The sequence below is a fragment of the Eurosta solidaginis genome, chromosome 4 (genome assembly GCF_040869045.1).
Source record: "Eurosta solidaginis isolate ZX-2024a chromosome 4, ASM4086904v1, whole genome shotgun sequence".
Lineage (NCBI taxonomy): Eukaryota > Metazoa > Arthropoda > Insecta > Diptera > Tephritidae > Eurosta > Eurosta solidaginis.
The window spans coordinates 256,021,986-256,039,680 of NC_090322.1; the positions used below are offsets into that span (position 1 = coordinate 256,021,986).

Sequence of the window (17,695 nt, forward strand, 5' to 3'; positions counted from 1 at the left end):
GGATGACCGCCTTTATTTTCAGACTAGCTCGACTATCCCCTACGTTAGGGTAGCAGAACACCCGGTCATCTGTTCGACTGTCCTGAGAAAGCTTTTGCTTCACCACTCTGAGTGTTCTTGCGAACGACAAAGCCTCACCTAGTAAATATATGTGCCTAAGTATTCATATTTGTAACAGGAGCCGTCACGTGTTGGTCATATTTAAACACGGTTGGCGGCCACCGTGGTGTGATGGTAGCGTGCTCCGCCTATCACACCGTATGCCCTGGGTTCAACTCCCGGGCAAAGCAACATCAAAATTTTAGAAATAAAATTTTTCAATTAGAAGAAAATTTTTCTATGCGGGGTCGCCCCTCGGCAGTGTCTGGCAAGCGCTCCGATTGTATTTCTGCCATGAAAAGCTCTCAGTGAAAACTCATCTGCCTTGCAGATGCCGTTCGGAGTCGGCATAAAACATGTAGGTCCCGTCCGGCCAATTTGTAGGGAAAAATCAAGAGGAGCACGACGCAAATTGGAAGAGAAGCTCGGCCTTAGATCTCTTCGGAGGTTATCGCGCCTTACATTTATTTTTTTATTTTATGATAGGATATAATCAATGTGATTCACTCCAAGGTACTAGTTGGGAATGGGGCCACAGACTTTAGGAAATGTCAAACCGGGAGACTTGGGTGTCGAATGATGAAGTGTGAAAATCAAAATTAAGATTTCAGACGGTATTTTACAGTTAAGCAAATAGAGTGATTTTCAAACCCTTCTCATACGTGTTGAAGATATATGCAACTTAAGTGTGAGCTGAGAATCATTTCAAAGGAGATTTTAAACCACTGGAGCATACTAAAGGATTTTGCATCACTGATTTCCCTTATTCTTTCGGCCTCTCGGGATATAAAATTGACTTGAGGACATTTTGAAAATGTGTTCTACATTTTGGGACATTTTATTTAAATTCATTGTTCTTTATTAATTTTTTGAAAAATTTTGCGAAGTGAGCTTGCAAATTTATTATATATAACTTTTCTTTAAGTGTTTTGTTTTAATAACTTAGTGAATTTGGTAATGCGAAATCCGGCATTGAAAGCGCCTGTTTTCTCAAATAACTTTTGAACGGTTAGAAAGTATTAAATTTGGCATTGGGATTTTTATAACTGGCAGTGATACTCATCCCTTGATACCCTTTTCGACCATATCGGACCAATTTTCGAGACGAACAATAAATGGCCTAGACAGTCTCAAAAGAGTAGAAAATATAGTAAGGCGCCGAACGCCGCCGCCGCCGCTCCGATGTTTTTGACATTCGGCGGCGACGGCGTTTATCGGCGGCGTATATCTCTAATGCACGCATACAGATATAAATAATAAATTAGGTAATTAGTTTATGTTTAAATTTATTCAGTCTATGATCAGAAAGAATCTTACAGACATGATACAAAGATATTAAAACTAAGAAATCCACTTATAACTACATATATATGTATATGAAAACGTAAATAACATGAGATTAGCGCAAGGGTGTTTGCTCCTTTTTGTACATACAAATTATGACAATTTGTTTTTATTTTTTTTTTATTAGATAATAAATTTACTTTTTTTTTATCGAAGCGAAAAGTCCAATAAAAACCAATTATTTTGTATGAAAAGCGTTAGTAATAAGGTCCAGATTCACATTGGGGCTGACATGGTCATATCATAATATGATAAAGTCATGTTTATTTTTACAATAACTAACTGAAAAAACTGCTAGTATATTTTGTATATATTTGTTTATTTATTTCACATTAAAAATTCAAAGCGAGTCGCGTTTAAATCAGCAGATTATATGAAACGGAGACAAGCAAATAAGAATTGTGAATATTTATCACGCATGTCATATATGTATGTATATAGATGATATATATATGTATATGGACATATGTACACACTTTGTATGTGCTTCAATAAATTTTGTAATGTCTGATCACACAAAATGATGCTAAAAAGGGTGCGCGCCCATTGGCTTTCAGTCTCAGCAATGTGATGACGTGATGCTTAATCTGTTTCTAGCTGATGATGACGAAAAAGGCTAGCCGCCACACCAAATACTTAATTCCTATTACAAGTTAGATGAAGAATATATTACAATAAAGCCAAATAATACTTCCGTAGTTTCTACATACGTACATACAATACCATTTTGATGTTTTTGTTCTTCTAGGTTGTTTTCCGCTTTTGAGTTGCTGTTTTTGCAAAAGTTTTGCTTTTAAAGGAAAAAACACTTCCAAGTAAAACAATTATTTTTACTAAATATATTTACTTTGCAAAACTGGCGGAGAAGCTTGGCCCTAACATCCACCGAGAGGCGTCGTGCCAAATTATTATTCTTTGGTGATCACCTGCGAGTAAAATTCTATTGATTCTATGTAGTTTTTGTTTGCTTTTTTTTGTGATTCGCTGGTAGTAAGAAATCATTAGCCGTATTTTTTTTACACGTATTACACGTATAACGCGATCATCTCGGGAACGATTTGTTCGGACCACTTGCGACCTTCTAGGCCAAACCGCCCTCCCACCGCCTACATCCATAAGGAGTTTGGGTCGCCAGAGCATCGGCTGTTAATGAAACAAGATTCGCCACGCATAAGCGAGGTTGACAATTGAGTTTGGAGAAGCTATATATTGCGCTGGCAACCTGAAAGGGTTGCGCTACACAACCCCTTGAATCTATTTGATATTTTAGTCGGCTTTTACGACAGGCATACCTACCGCGAGTATATTCTAACCATTGTAAATTTTACCAAGTAGCGCAACTAACAGCTGATCGGTGAAAATTCGCACATTCACACGCACAGTTCTCGACTTAGTTTCAAAACAAAACTTTAGATTATTTAATTCAAATTTTAAAGTGAGATAATCCTTACAAATTTATGTATACAGAATATATATGGCGTTTTTGTTGTTATTAAAACAATAGTTTTATTTATATTAAAGCTTTTATCATTTTTTTTTTAACTTTGAAAAATCGCACCTCTGTTGGCCATAGTGTATAACCTATAGCTGAATCGGTTGCGGTGAATAGTGGATACCCGCCATTTGTAGAGGTAATACATAGAAAATATTGGATTTGTTTGAGTGTCGTAGCTACCCACACTCTGTATAAGAAAATGTGCTTGGTCATATGTATGTATGTTGATGGGTACTTTTGTATGTCAGCGTCTAATTGTTGACGAGTCTGTTGGATTATACCATCATCATTTATTATTCTTGCGTTGTGTTTTGCTACCAATTTTCCATTTTACACTTTTTCAATTGATCTTTGAATTCGTATACAAAATTGTTGAATGACCGCAATCGGCACACTATCCGTATTAGATTAGACGTGGTCACGTCCACAAACGAATTGCCAACAAAACACAAAGTGTCAGAAGAAAACACGCGATTTTAGGGCTGTATACTAAAGAAAAATGCAATCACAAGTGTGAGGTAACATTGTCTTCGGCTTTATACCTTTTATGAATTACTATATACATAAATACGTAGGAAGGTTATAGACCAAAAGCTTTTATCGAAGGTGTGAAAGCAATGAAGATATGATGATTTATTTTCGAAAGTGAAATTAAAAAAAAAACAATTGGGTCATATGAAAGAGTGAAGAGAAAAATAGCAAATTCCTTCAATTATATTCTTTTTTATATAAGTTATTTTTGGACTAGGTAGGCAATTGAAAAGTAAAGTCCTCTCTCGGCGAACGAAAATCATACTCTACAAGTCACTTATCGTACCCGTCCTGCTATATGGGGCAGAAGCTTGGACCATGACAACAGCAGATGAAGCGGCTTTGGGAGTGTTCGAGAGAAAAGTTCTTCGAAAGATTTATGGACCTCTACGCGTTGGCGAGTACCGAAGAAGATTTAATGATGAGCTGTACGAGCTATACGCAGACATCAACATAGTCCAGCGAATTAAAACGCAGCGGCTGCGCTGGCTAGGCGATGTTATGCGAATGAAAGATGATGCTCCGGCCAAGAAAGTGTTTCTATCGGAACCCGTCTATGCAAAGGTCCGTCAAGCTGGACCCCCCCACGATGGATTCGAAATTTGGTAGGCCAGGTATTATGTGCTATTTATGTGCTAATTTGTTCCCAAAATAAAAAATTTTGTGCTCAAAATTTAAGTACTTTTTTTTAACCTCAAAATGGGGGGTCCAGCTGGACGTCCAGCTAGACCCCCCCCTCGTAAGCACTAGGCCAAACAAAACAATTTAAATGTGGGAATTATGTGCTATTTACGTGCTCAATAGTGCCAAAAACAATTCGGGTTTTTGACAACTTTTAATGGTTTTTTTTAAACTTCAAAGCACTAGGTCAAACAAAAAAATTTAGAAATTATTTTTTCGTTTTGTCAAGCATTGTAGACTACGTTTCATTCTTTCTACGAAACATGTGTTTGCTCATAAAGTACCGTTAGTCTTTTCAAAATAAGTGATATTGTCAGTAAAGTGGAAAATTTCGTACACTGTGCAAGTGCTAAATATAAATAATATCAAAAAAAATTGTTTTTGTGGATATTGTGGATATTTTTTGTTAAAATATATAAGGTAAGAGTTCAGAGTTTATTGTGACACTATTTGTTTTAGATATATCCTCAGTATTTTGTCAGTGGGTGGTGTTTAGTGTTTGTGTCTTGTAGGCTACATTATGTGAAAAGAGGAAATATCTTGCATGAAAACCGTGACTGCGTTACTTATTATTTTTTTTAGGGTGTATCGGCGACTACGATCCCTCACTGACAGCGAGATCGCCTGCGCCATCCATGATGATTACGCAAGTGAAGATGGTCTCGACTTTGATGATGATAGTTTGGCTAACCTTGATTTCGACTCAAATTTGATCTCGGATTTCGGAGAGCTGAATGAAGACTCTTTTGAAGGCGAATTTAATGTGGATGAATTAGTAGAGTACGTGAACAATGACGACCGTAACTTCATTCATGAAGAAGCGGTAGAGGTCGCCCCATTTCGGTCAGAGATCACAAGTACTTCAGCTCCTCCATCAAATCGACAAAAAACTGAAAAGCTACTGTTACTTTGGAAGAAAATGAGTTTAGAGCTGAGCTCAGAGCAGCTGTCGTTTACTGGAAACGATTCGTTCACATCTGATATCTTGGAGCTTGAGAATCCCATTCAGTTCTTTCTTTACTTATTTCGACCAGAACTTATAAAAAAAAATTTTGGATGAGACAACCCCCTATTTGGCACAGAAAGATGTAAACAATAATTTTAGATTATCTGAGATAGAAATCCGACAGTTTATTGGTGTCGTATATCGTATGTCACTTGTCCAGCTATCCAGGGTAGCCAACCGTTGGAGTTCCATCCTAGACACAACTCTAATTCCACAGGTTATGTCTTGTAACAAATTTGAAAAGATACGCAAAATCTCCATTCTAATGACAATAGCAAATGCCTTCCAAGGAGCCACCCTGACGTTGACAGAATCTTTAAAATATATCCCGTTGCGGACTCCTTGAACGAAGCATACGCAAAAGTTCCAATAGAAAGAAATTTCACCTTTCCTAATCGCTAATAACTTTTCCGATAATTTTCTTTCCACTGTTGCTCATTGTTGCCTATCGGCTACACTCCCCTTTTTATTATAGTATCCATACAAAATAAAAAATTTAGAATACAAAAAATAAAACACCGACTTTTTATTCACGAATCTATCCGATTTAATTGAAATAAATGTATTTCGAGGTGATGAGTTATAGAGGGTTAAGCACTTCCTTTATATAAATGTACAAAAATCAGCGAAAAAAATCTCCTTATATAAAAACATATTTTTGCTAAACATTTATGTTTAAATTTTGACATAGAAATTGCAAAAATATTTATGAGAAGTAAAAATATATAAAACCGTTTAAAAAGTGGAGCGCACAATACTTGGATGGGAAAAGAGATATTTTTACTTCTCATAAATATTTTTGCTATTTCTATGTCAAAATTTAAAAATAAAAGTTTAGCAAGAATATGTCTTTATATTAGGAGACATTTTTCGATGATTTTTTGTCCATTTATATAAAGGAAGTGCTTAAAATTTTTTTTATTTTCTCCTTTCCCTATATTTTCTCGGTTTCTTAACCTATCTGTTAAGTTTTACGCTTGTAGCTCAATGATCACTTGCATAAAAATCAATCCCAAAAATCTCTCCGTTCCGTTTGATTTTTCTAAATATCTCAGTCCGAGCGCCCCCTAGCAAAACTTTTTGTATTGTGTAATCGGCTGTCATCGACATCTGAATTAAGCTCTAAATTTTTAGCCTCTAGCTCATCGAGATTTTACTTAAAACCCGGTTTCAAATTTCCAAATTGTTATATAATTTTTTCGATCCGTGTGCCACCTAACGGATTTTTTTCCTTTTGTTCCCTGTGTCTTAACCTGTCTCTGAGGTTTCATGTTTGTAGCTCAATGAGAAGTTACTTTAAAATCGATCTCAAAACACCAAATTTCCAAATTCTTATCTAAATATTTCGAGTGCGCCACCTAACGGAATTTTTTCTCCTTTTCTTAAATGTTCTCGGGGTCATATCCTATCTGTGAAGTTTTACAGTTGTAGCGCAATGAGAACTTACATAAAAATCAATCCCAAAATTCCCTCCGTTTCATTTGATTTTTCTACATATCTCATCACGTGCGCCCCCTAGCGAATATTTTTGTATTGTGTCATCGGCTGTCATCGACCTCTGAATTAAGTTTGAAATTTCAAGTCTCTAGCTCATTAAGAAGTCACTTAAAAGCTGGTTTGAAAATTTTCAAATTCTTATCTAATTATTTCGATCCGTGCGCCACCTAACGGATTTTTTTCCTTTTGTTGCATTGTCACGGTGTTCTAACCTATGTGTAAAGTTTCACGTTTGTAGCTCAATGAGAAGTTAATTAAAAATCGATTGCGATATTTGTATGAAAAGCGGACAAACATTCAACCGACCTAATATAAAGGAAGTAAAAATTTGTATTTTTTTTTTTATTTTTAAAAAGTTGTATGAAATTTTCGAACTCGGTTAAATAGCTTAAGGGTCCATCGCGGACAAACAACGTGATATGAAGTTTATATATATTAAGACTAGCAGACCCGGCAGACGTTGTTCTGCCCAAGCTTTGGTCTATCTTTCCCCCTCTCCGTCTTTTCCCTCGCTTCTTTTCCGCTCCATCTATACCTATCTCTCTATCTTCATCATATAACTCTATCCCTTTTTCTTCTAAACAAATTTACTTGAATCTAACGTAAAAAACCCTCCCAAAAAAACCTATGAATTATGACTTTGGCTGTTGGTGTTTGTAATAGTCATTGATTTAAAAGTAGACATCGCCTGTAGGGAGGCCGTTTGCATAACCGACTCTGTATAATTTTCTGAGACATCTAGTGTAATTCAGTGGCAGTTTAAGTTACTTTTAATTGGTTCATAGCATAGCAGCGAATTGTTCCTGTCGAGATCTATGTTTAAGGCTGTGATCAGTCAGTACGTCACGGTTATTCCTTCCAAGCTGTCGCTGTTATTTACTGTGATCTTTCAGTAGGTGTGACAGAATCACAGGTGTGCGGATATTTTTGCCAACTCTGGTTAACAATAATAAAAATGGGACCATAGTAGGGCTGTGAACTCCATCCGGATTTTTCAACCATACGGATAAAACGGATATTCGAATAAACGGATAGCTAAACAAAAATCCGGCTATCCGAATATCCGGATTCGTATATTCAAAATCCGGAAAAACGCTACTCAGATATCCGGATACGTAAACGGAAAATCCGGATATCCGTATGTCCGGATACTGAAATATTAAAGTTTAATATCTGCATATCAGAATTGAACGAAGAAAATATCGAAAAATTATTCACAAATATGTTTGTAGATTATTAAGTTAACGTCAAAAATTAAAAACCTACAATTTTACAAACATCAACAATTCTACGAGGTGTCAATTTAAACTAATAACGAGTGCTAAAATGGTCAGCAAGATTTGGGATCATTTCCAAAAAAGTGAAAATAACAGTGCCATTTGTTTATATTGTGAAAAAACGCTACAAAACAAAGGATCCACATCAAGTCTATGAAGCCACTATCGGGTTTTCCATCTTCAAGAGAATGGTATGGACGCAGCTTTACTCTCTGAATCTGGGCCAGAATATAAGCCGAGAAAGTTGGAACATCACGCGTAGCTCAAGCTTTTCGCAATAAGTATATTACCAAAGAACGGCAAGAGATGTTGTTGTTGTTGTAGCAGTGCTTCGCCCCACCTAACAGCCGCGACCGATCACAAATTGTCATCAATATCCTCTAACGGGAGTCCAAGGAAACTTGCTGTTTCAACAGGGGTGGACCATAATGAAAGGGGTGTTAGAGGCGTTGGTTCCACATTACAATTAAAGAGATGGTTGGTGTCATGCGGGGACACATTGCAAGCGGGGCATACATTTTGTATGTCGGGGTTGATTCTGGATAGGTAAGAGTTTAACCTGTTACAGTATCCAGAACGAATTTGAGCAAGAGTGACACGCGTTTCCCTGGGGAGTATGCGTTCCTCTTCCACAAGTTTTGGGTACTTTTCTTTGAGTACTGGATTCACCGGGCAATTCCTGACATAAAGGTCCGACGCCTGTTTGTGGTGTTCACCAAAGACCTGCTTGTGTTTTTTTGCTTCATACGGCTGGGTTCTCAGGTGCCGTATTTCCTCAAAATGCTTACGGAGATGACTCCTTAAGCCTCTAGGCGGTGTTGGCTCCTCAATCAGATGTCTGTTTGGATGCCCAGGTTTCTGGGTATTCAACAGGAACTGTTTGGTTAGCATCTCATTTCCCTCCCTGATGGGGAGTATTCTCGCCTCATTATGTAGATGGTTTTATGGGGACATAAGACAGCCCGTGGCGATTCTTAGAGCAGTATTTTGGCAGGCCTGTATCTTCTTCTAGTGGGTAATTTTTAGGCTTGGCGACCATATGGGTGACGCGTAGCACGTAAACGGCTGGCCAATTGCTTTGTATGTAGTAATGAGCGTTTCTTTATCTTTTCCCCAGGTACTGCCAGCAAGGGATTTGAGGATTTTATTACGGTTCTGGATTTTCGGAACAAATGCGGCTGCGTGCTCACCAAAATGTAGATCCTGATCAAACGTCACACTCAAAATTTTGGGGTGTAGGACAGTCGGTAGCGTAGTGCCATCGACGTGGATGTTCAAAACGGTCGACATTTGGGACGTCCATGTTGTAAATAAGGTCGCGGAAGATTTAGTCGGGGATAATGGCAGATAACTGGAGAGATCAGGGAGGTAGCCGTGTATTCTGTTGCAGAGCTCATCGATCTGTGGGCCTGGGCATGTGGCCATTATTGTGCAATCATCGGCGTATGAAACGATAGTGACTCCTTCTGGTGGTGAAGGTAGCTTAGATATGTAGAAATTAAACCAAAGTGGGGATAGGACACCACCCTGTGGCACCCCTTGTTTAATTCTTCTTGGTTTTGATATTTCGTTTCTACATTGCACCGATGCCTGCCGACCACCCAGATAATTTGCGGTCCACCTTTTAAGACATGGGGGAAGGGTAGACCCTTCCAGGTCTTGCAGTAACGTGCCATGGTTGACTGTATCAAAGGCTTTTGATAGGTCTAGCGCTACGAGTACTGTTCTATGGTGGGGGGTTTGATTTAAACCGCGGCGAGGTGGTGGTGCTGTGGATTTTTCTGAAGCCATGCTGATGACAGGCTAGCTGCAAATTTTCTTCGAAGTAGGGGAGCAAAATGGCTTCAAGCGTCTTTGCTACTAGCGATAGGAGAGATATTGGACGATACGACTCTCCTATGTTAGCTGGTTTCCCAGGCTTTAGTAGCGGGACCACCTTGGCCATTTTCCATTTTTCGGGTATGACAAAGGTGGAAAGAGACTTGAAGACATATGCTAAGTATTTGAAACAATCTTTCCCTAGGCTTTTAAGCATCGGCATGGCTATGCCGTCTGGGCCCACTGCTTTGGATGGTTTAGCGTGACATGCATCTTCATGCGTGAATGGCATCTTCAACCTCTCTGGCGGTGATGGTAATTGGTGACGCGCTGAATTTATGTTTATGTGCGTGTCGGTAGACCCTCCGTCTATCTTTGTCGACCGTAGAATGCCTTACATACGGCACATACATGACGGCAGAAAGCGCTCGCTCATTTTTTTGAATCCGACAGCATTTTATCGCTGAAGGCGATGGAAACCTTGCCATTGTGCTTAGACGGATTCGATAGGGTCTTTATGGTGGACCAAAGTTTACCCACGCCGGCAGAGAGGTTACAACCTCTTAGGTGCTCCTCCCATTTCGCCCGCTTGTGTTCATCTACAAGCAATCTGATGCGTTGGTTCATATCCCTTATTTGGGGATTGCCTGGGTCGAGCTGTCTTATAAGGTCACGTTCTCTCCCTAAATTTGCGGCCTCCGCCGGGAAGTGGGGCCGAATTTCGGGAACTCTCCCGGCGGGAATGAAACGTGTCGTGGCGGATTCAATGACCTTGCGGAAAGCACGCTCCCCTTGGCGGACATCAGTTGGCATAGGGAGGGCAGCAAAGAGGTTGTCTGTAAAAGATTTGTATTCGTCCCACTTTCCTTTTTTAAAGTTTATGAAAGTGCGTTTTTTCTGTAACGATGAAGTCGGCGGTACTCTGGAACGAAATAAGTATAGGCAGGTGGTCGGATGCCAATGTTACCATCGGCTGCCAGTTGACGCAGTTTACGAGTTCTGCGCTCACGATTGAGATATCCGGCGAACTGTGAGAGCTTCCTACCATACTTGTGGCGGCGTCTCCGTTTATTAGAACGTCGTTTCTTCTATTTGATCCGCCAACATCTCACCCCTACTGTCCGCCCTCAAGATCGTGATGGGCATTAAAGTCGCCTAAGATAATGCGATTGTTGCCAGTGAGTAAGGCGCTAATATTAGGGCGGTATCCACTGGGGCAACAGGTGGCAGGAGGGATGTAGATGTTGATGATTTCTAGGTTTGCATCGCCTGACTGGACAGATAGGCCTTGACGTTCTAAGACATTGTCCCTGCGGTCGATGCCAGGATCAAATATATGATATTGCACAGAGTGGTGTATGATAAACGCGAGGCCGCGTCCATTTCCGCTCATGCGATCTTTTCTGTGGACATTATACCCAGAACAGGTTTGCAGTACAGATATTGCGGTGAGTTTAGTCTCTTGAATCGCAGCAATGCGGATGTTGTGCCGCTTCATGAAATCGACTATCTCCGTGATCTTCCCAGTTAGTCCATCACAGTTTAACTGCAAAATTCTGAAGTGACGGGTGACTACGCCTGGGTTGAGGAAGGCCAGGTCGCAACTGCTGTTGTGGCCCTGGGACTGGGCGTCCTTGGGCAAGCATTGGAGTACCCGGTAGATTGGGGCAGGAGCTGCATTGGGCGGATGTCGCAAACATATATATTCTGTGCTGGCAAACGGTGCAAACGGGGTTAGGGACTAAGAGTCTGTTTCCCTGACCTACACGATTGCTGCCGGAAAAGAGGGGGGGGGGGGGGGGGAGAAGACGGGGCAGGTGCTGATGCTCAGGATTGCTACCGTCTCTACTACGGAGATAGTAGTTATGAGTGGTAGCAGCTGTTTGAGTTGTTGGCGCCGCGGGGCGCCAGCAGCAGCGGGTACTAGTTGTGGCTTGCTAAGCAGCTGGGCTGCTGGAAGGTAGTGGGGGGGGGGGGGGGGTGCTAAGGCGTAGACTACGGGACGCCCTTGGACGTGAGCAGCAAGGAGCCACAAAATATTTATAAAAGTTACGTGGACGTCGGGTTTTGGAATCAAGCCCAGAACAACCTGTCCGATGCAACCATCCCTTACACGAGACACACTGAACAGAGTATGACCGTCCTAAAAATATTATTTTCCGCAGCAAAACCATTTCTCAGGACCGGGGTCAGACGGACCCGGATTGGATTCGATACCTTCCCGTAGCAAGAGAATATGCAGCAGTCCCGCTGCAAAGAGTTGCTGGGAGGATGACAATTTGTGGGAGGGACGCAACAAATTAACTGAAATGACAGTCCTTGGTCGGGAAAAATCCCGAGTCGCTCCGGTACATAGAACCGACTGCCTTGGGGAACGGCAAGAGATATAACACAAGCCTTGGCTAATATGATTGCTGTTAATTTATTGGAATTTGATGGATTCAAGAAGTTTGTTAATGTCCTCGAACCAGAGTATGTAATTCCTTGTCGAAGAACAAATAAACCACAATCTCAATGCCAGCAATTGGTGGCAAGACCATGAAAAAATATATCCCAATCTGTCCAAAATCGCCAAAAGATATCTTGCGGTATCTGCCACTTCAACAGCTTCTGAAAAGATATTTTCAAGTGCTGGAAATCTAGTTCGTCCCACACGAAATTGTCTGAGTCGAGAAATGATATAGGCACTTGTTTTCTTACACCAGAACTAGAAGAAAATAGTTTAACATCATATTACATCATATTTGTCAATACGAGCCTTTTTGTATTCACTGTTAATTGATTTAAACGAGTTTATTGTTATTAATGTTAAAAAAATACATATTAATGATACATCAATTTGTTGCTTTCACTGTCCCAGCCAGAATTTTTTGAAAATTTTGCTCAAAAAATATTCAAATATCATACCCCAAGATGATTAAAAACGTTCAAATTTAAAAGCATTTTCTGTTCGAAAATGAATGTATCGTCGGGAGAAAAATGTACCATAAATGTGGTTATTCTTGAATAACCTTTTATGATTCATATTTCGAAACGCTTTTATTCATATTTGATATCATTGTAAAATTGAGCTTTAATAGTTTTAGAGTAATATTTGACTGCTTTTCACAGTCATTTTCTAATCATATTCGTGAACATATTTCAATCGTTTTGGTTGAGATTTTTGAATCGTTTTTGAATGCGATTATGAAGCATTTATTTTTCATATCTAATTCAAAATAAGATACTAATAATAATCTTATTTCATCAGGGGAAGAAGGCATGCGGAAGTGAGCTATTTGAACCACAGGTCACTCGCAAACAAACTTGACCGATATACACCTGCGACTACAACATCCAACATCAGCTATGATCGTCAATATCTTAAAATACGATACGGTACGGGATGTTGAAGCCGTATCGAGATATGTCAAGATAGTTTCACTTACCAGGGGTTCAAATAGCTCACAACCTTTGTATTGTCCAACTATTATGTATTTTCGGGGAAGCCGAAGGTGGAGAAATGGTTGGGGAAATCTTCGGTCACGAGCAGCATTTACATTATTTCTTGTCTTGAAGAATATGTATAATTGTATAAATAATAAACATTTTATATATTTTTTCTGAGCTTCATGATTGAAAAAAAATGTGTATGTGAAAAAAATAAGATTTTCATTGAAAAGTAAAATTTTAACAAGTATAAAATTCATTATTCAGTCAACAAATATATTCATAAAAGATTCAGAAAGCTAAATTAAAAATGATTATAAATTCTTGATCACCTAAAGTAAACACATTTGATTCAAATATAATTCCAAAATGTGATTGGAAACCCATATTCAGTTTCTGATCATAAAAGGTAAGCATATTTTATTATTCCTTTTGTTGTTTTTTCAAGAAATATAAAAATTTAATCGTCAAAGGACTTCAAAAATGATTCCAAAAAGTGATCGAAAAATGATTTTCAGTTTTTGATCGTCAAAAGTATTCATATTTGATTATTTCTTTTGTTCAATGGTATGATAACTCATTATTTAGTCAGAAAGAGTAATCAAATTGTATTTATATGTAGGGAAATTCAAAATTGTATCATCTAAATGCTGAGTGGGGTATATCCAAAAATATGGTTATTAACCGGATCTTCATAAATCCGGATATCCGGATAGTTTCACAAACGAATATTAACCGGATATCCATGCCGCCCGGATTTTATCTGTCTCAACGGATATCCGTGTGGATATCCGGATATTCGAATATGCGGATAGTCCCAGCCCTAGACCATAGGGACCTATCAAGCTTGAAGTAAAACGCATAATAAAAGCCAACCCAGCAATGGTGGAGTTTAGACGGGTCGTAGCGAATGGTACCGTGTTACTTCAAAGTTCAGAACGTTGCGTACTGGGGGCTTAGCACCAGCTCCTTTTTGAGCATTTTACGCTAGTTCCTTCCTAAGCACCTCACGTCAGCCCCTTTCTGGGCACACAAATCATTTTTGAGCATTTAAGGTCAGTCCCCTCCTAAGCACTTAACGCCAGGCCCCTACTGAGCGTACGTAATAGCATACGTGTACAATACTTTATATTCATCTGACGGTCACCGTGGTGTGATGGTAGCGTGCTCCGCCTACCACACCGTATCCCCTGGGTTCACACCCCGGGCAAAGCAACATCAAAATTTTAGAAATACGATTTTTCAATTAGAAGAAAGTTTTTATAAGCGGGGTTGCTTCCTACAGTGTTTGGCAAGCGCTCCGGGTGTATTTCTGCCATGAAAAGCTCTCAGTGAAAACTCATCTGCCTTGCAGATACCGTTCGGAGTCGGCATAAAACATGTAGGTCCCGTCCGGCCATTTTGTAGCGAAAATCAAGAGAAGCACGACGCAAATTGGAAGAGAAGCTCGGCCTTAGATCTCTTCGGAGGTTATCGCGCCTTACATTTATTTTTTTTTTTTTTTTATTTATTCATCTGAAGAGTACATTCTTACTACCCCTCAAACAATTTGATAAGTCGTCTACATGTTCAAGCCCATGCAGTAAAAAACAATGTAGCGGCTAAATTGAATGTTGAAAAGCTCGCGAGATTTATATTGTGACGAATATTAGTAACACTAAGTGATACATCACTAATCTGATACTAAGTAAATAAAGGCACAAGAACATTTAAGCAAGCTACATAAACACATTAATCATAATGTACACACATACATACAAGTAGCAGAGAGATACTCACGAACGAATGTCATCATCAGCTGCTACTTCGCTCATATATACACACGCATATGGCTACACGCGCGTATGGCTGGTGACCAGGTAGAGAATTCTAGAAGAAGAAACGTCTTGAAATTTTGGGCAGAGAGAAGCAGAAGCTGAGTAGTCCGTATTCAGTTTGATTTAGGCATGCTATTGGTTGTGAAGTTAAGTGTTATTGTGAATTAGTTTAATAAAGACCATTTTTGCCTTATTGAATATTGGAGTTATTTATTCAACAGTTTAGCGATTCGAACGTTAGCTGAAGATTTGGAATAAGCGAAATTTCACTAAATTCGCTACAATATGTATATAGATTTCACGAAATTCTCGCTTTTGTTCGAGCAGAAATCGTAAGCTCTACTTCATATTTATTGAAGGGTATAATAACAAGTCTTTCGACTTTTGGTATGACATAATTGGTTTTCCAACACATACATACTCAAACTTTGTTGTAAATATTTATAATTTAAAATTATGAATTATTCATTATATTAACCTTCGTCTCTTTGTTTCGTTCACACAGCCGATGCCCCACATGTGTTTAGTGGCAAAAGTGAGGCACTGGATGTGCTAAAATTACACAAAGAGGCTCGTCTACGTGAATTCGTTAATGAAAACGATGCAATCAAATTTGCAAAAACTGGACATGAAGTGGTGGCGCCACCGCGACATGCTGATGGCAAATGTATGCATATATTTTTCTTAATTTCTTCAATTGTTCAATCTCTAATATAATATTAATATTTTCAACAGCTTCAATTGTTGTGGAGAAAGCCGCATTTCGTGCGCCCACCAAACAGGAATTAATTGAATTTCGTAAAGTTATCGAGTCTGGCGATTATGAACGCATCAAAAATATGATATGGGATAATCCACGTTACTTGGTGAGTGCAGGCGACACACCAACCACACTCAAAGAGGGATATCGCTATAATGCCATGCATATTTGTGCTATATCCAAAAAGCCACAAATTGCAGAATTAATTTTGAAAACTGTAAGCGATACGAAATTTGTTGATTTGCTTACTGGCAAAAAAAATGACGAGAAAATGTGTAAAGAGTTATGCGTAAATTTATTGGATTATTACTTGAATATACCGGAGAAGGGACGTAGCGAAACGCCATTGCATTTTGCAACGAAAAATGGTGCTGTAGAGATGGTTGAGGTTTTGACTTCATTTCCAGAATGCAAAATGACGCCCAACTCGGAGGGATTGTACCCCAAAGATGTATGGTGGTGTTTTGAAAGTTTTTGTTATGTATCCTCATGTAATTTTTCTATATTCTTTTTTTTTTTAGATAATATGTTCACGTATTTCGAATGCATCACCAGAGTTGTCGAAGAAAATTGAATCCTTACTGGAGGAGCGTTTTTATGTGCCTGTTCTACGTTCGGTGGATAATGCTATACCGCCAAAAATTGGGCAGCCTTTTTCTTCCAATAATCCGCCGGTAAAAATATTATAAAATCTTTATTTCTTATTCGACTAGAATTATATAACGATACCAATGCAAATTAACCTCAAAAACAATTGGACAACTCCAGAAGTGCTTGAAAATCTTCACAAAATTTCAATTGTATACCGAAAACTATACAAATCATTTAGTTTCCAAAACGTTTTCGAAAAAATTTGAACATTAGAGGATGGAAAATTTCAAACTTGAAATTTTAAGTTGCATAACGAATACTGCAAAGTATTCAAAAAAGTTTTTTTTTTTTTAAATTGTATGAATGTTTCGAAATTTTAATTTTGAATTGTATAACGAAAACTATGCAAACCTCTTCAAAAGAAGTTTGAATAGCGTAACGAAAACTATAATTGCAAAAATTTCTAATAAAATTCTAGAAAAGTTTAAAAATCGAAATGAAAATTCCAATTCGATTTGAAAGACATTTTCGAAAAAAATTGAAAGGTGTAATTTTCTATTTTATGCAAATCAATTAAAAAGAGAAGAGGTATTCGAAAAAAACCAAAAGTTCGCAAAATGCTTTAAAATCTTTCCGAATAATTAGAAAACTAACATAATCAGGCAAACCAAATTCAAAAACGGTTTCAAAAAAATTCGAAATTTGAAGTTCAAGTTGTATATAGCACAAACTTCGCAAAGTAATTTTAAGCGAAAAGATTCGAAAATTCTAGAAAGGCTTCGAAATTTGAATTTTGAACTGTATAAAAGAAAACTATCCAAACCATTTTCTTAAAAGTTTTCGAAAAAAAATCTAAATTCTGAAATTCTTAACGGAACTGCTCCGGGACTTTTTCGAGTATACAGTTGGCAGTCGACTCAGTCTTAGCCTTTAAAGTACAAGTTTGATGTATCAAAATTTGCATTGATTTTCTTTTTTTTTAATTTTTTGTTAGACTCAAATTGATTGTCCCAAAAAACTACGTACTCAAAAAGTTTGTTAAAATTCGAAGTAAAAAGCTCAAAATTTGTATACAGTTCTCGAATGTTTGAATATTTCGAAAATTGTTGGTATAACTTACGTCATCAGATCATTTAAGTTTCTTCATGAAAAAATATAATAAAATGGTTAACCACTTATTAATCAAGTATTTATCGTTTTTAGAATCTCAATGTTGATCCATTTAGCCCTGAAGTAAAAATCGAAGCTTTAGCCGGGCCCATGAATAAAGAGCAAGCAACGGTGAGTTATTCTTTTTACTTTCCTCTATTTTTTCCTTAAACATTTACTTTGAATCCTCTACATTTTCAG

The 17,695-nt window shown here is 38.2% G+C and overlaps 1 protein-coding gene across 1 annotated transcript in view; it reads left to right on the plus strand.

The window, feature by feature from the left end:
• LOC137251345 (ankyrin repeat and LEM domain-containing protein 2 homolog) overlaps positions 1–17,695 on the plus strand; it is a 36,575-nt gene that overhangs the window by 6,241 nt on the left and 12,639 nt on the right. The window contains exons 3-6 of the mRNA XM_067785773.1: positions 15,500–15,661; positions 15,730–16,205; positions 16,276–16,428; positions 17,549–17,626. Of these exons, the coding sequence (XP_067641874.1) occupies positions 15,500–15,661; positions 15,730–16,205; positions 16,276–16,428; positions 17,549–17,626 (869 nt within the window). The remainder of the gene's footprint in view (positions 1–15,499; positions 15,662–15,729; positions 16,206–16,275; positions 16,429–17,548; positions 17,627–17,695) is intronic.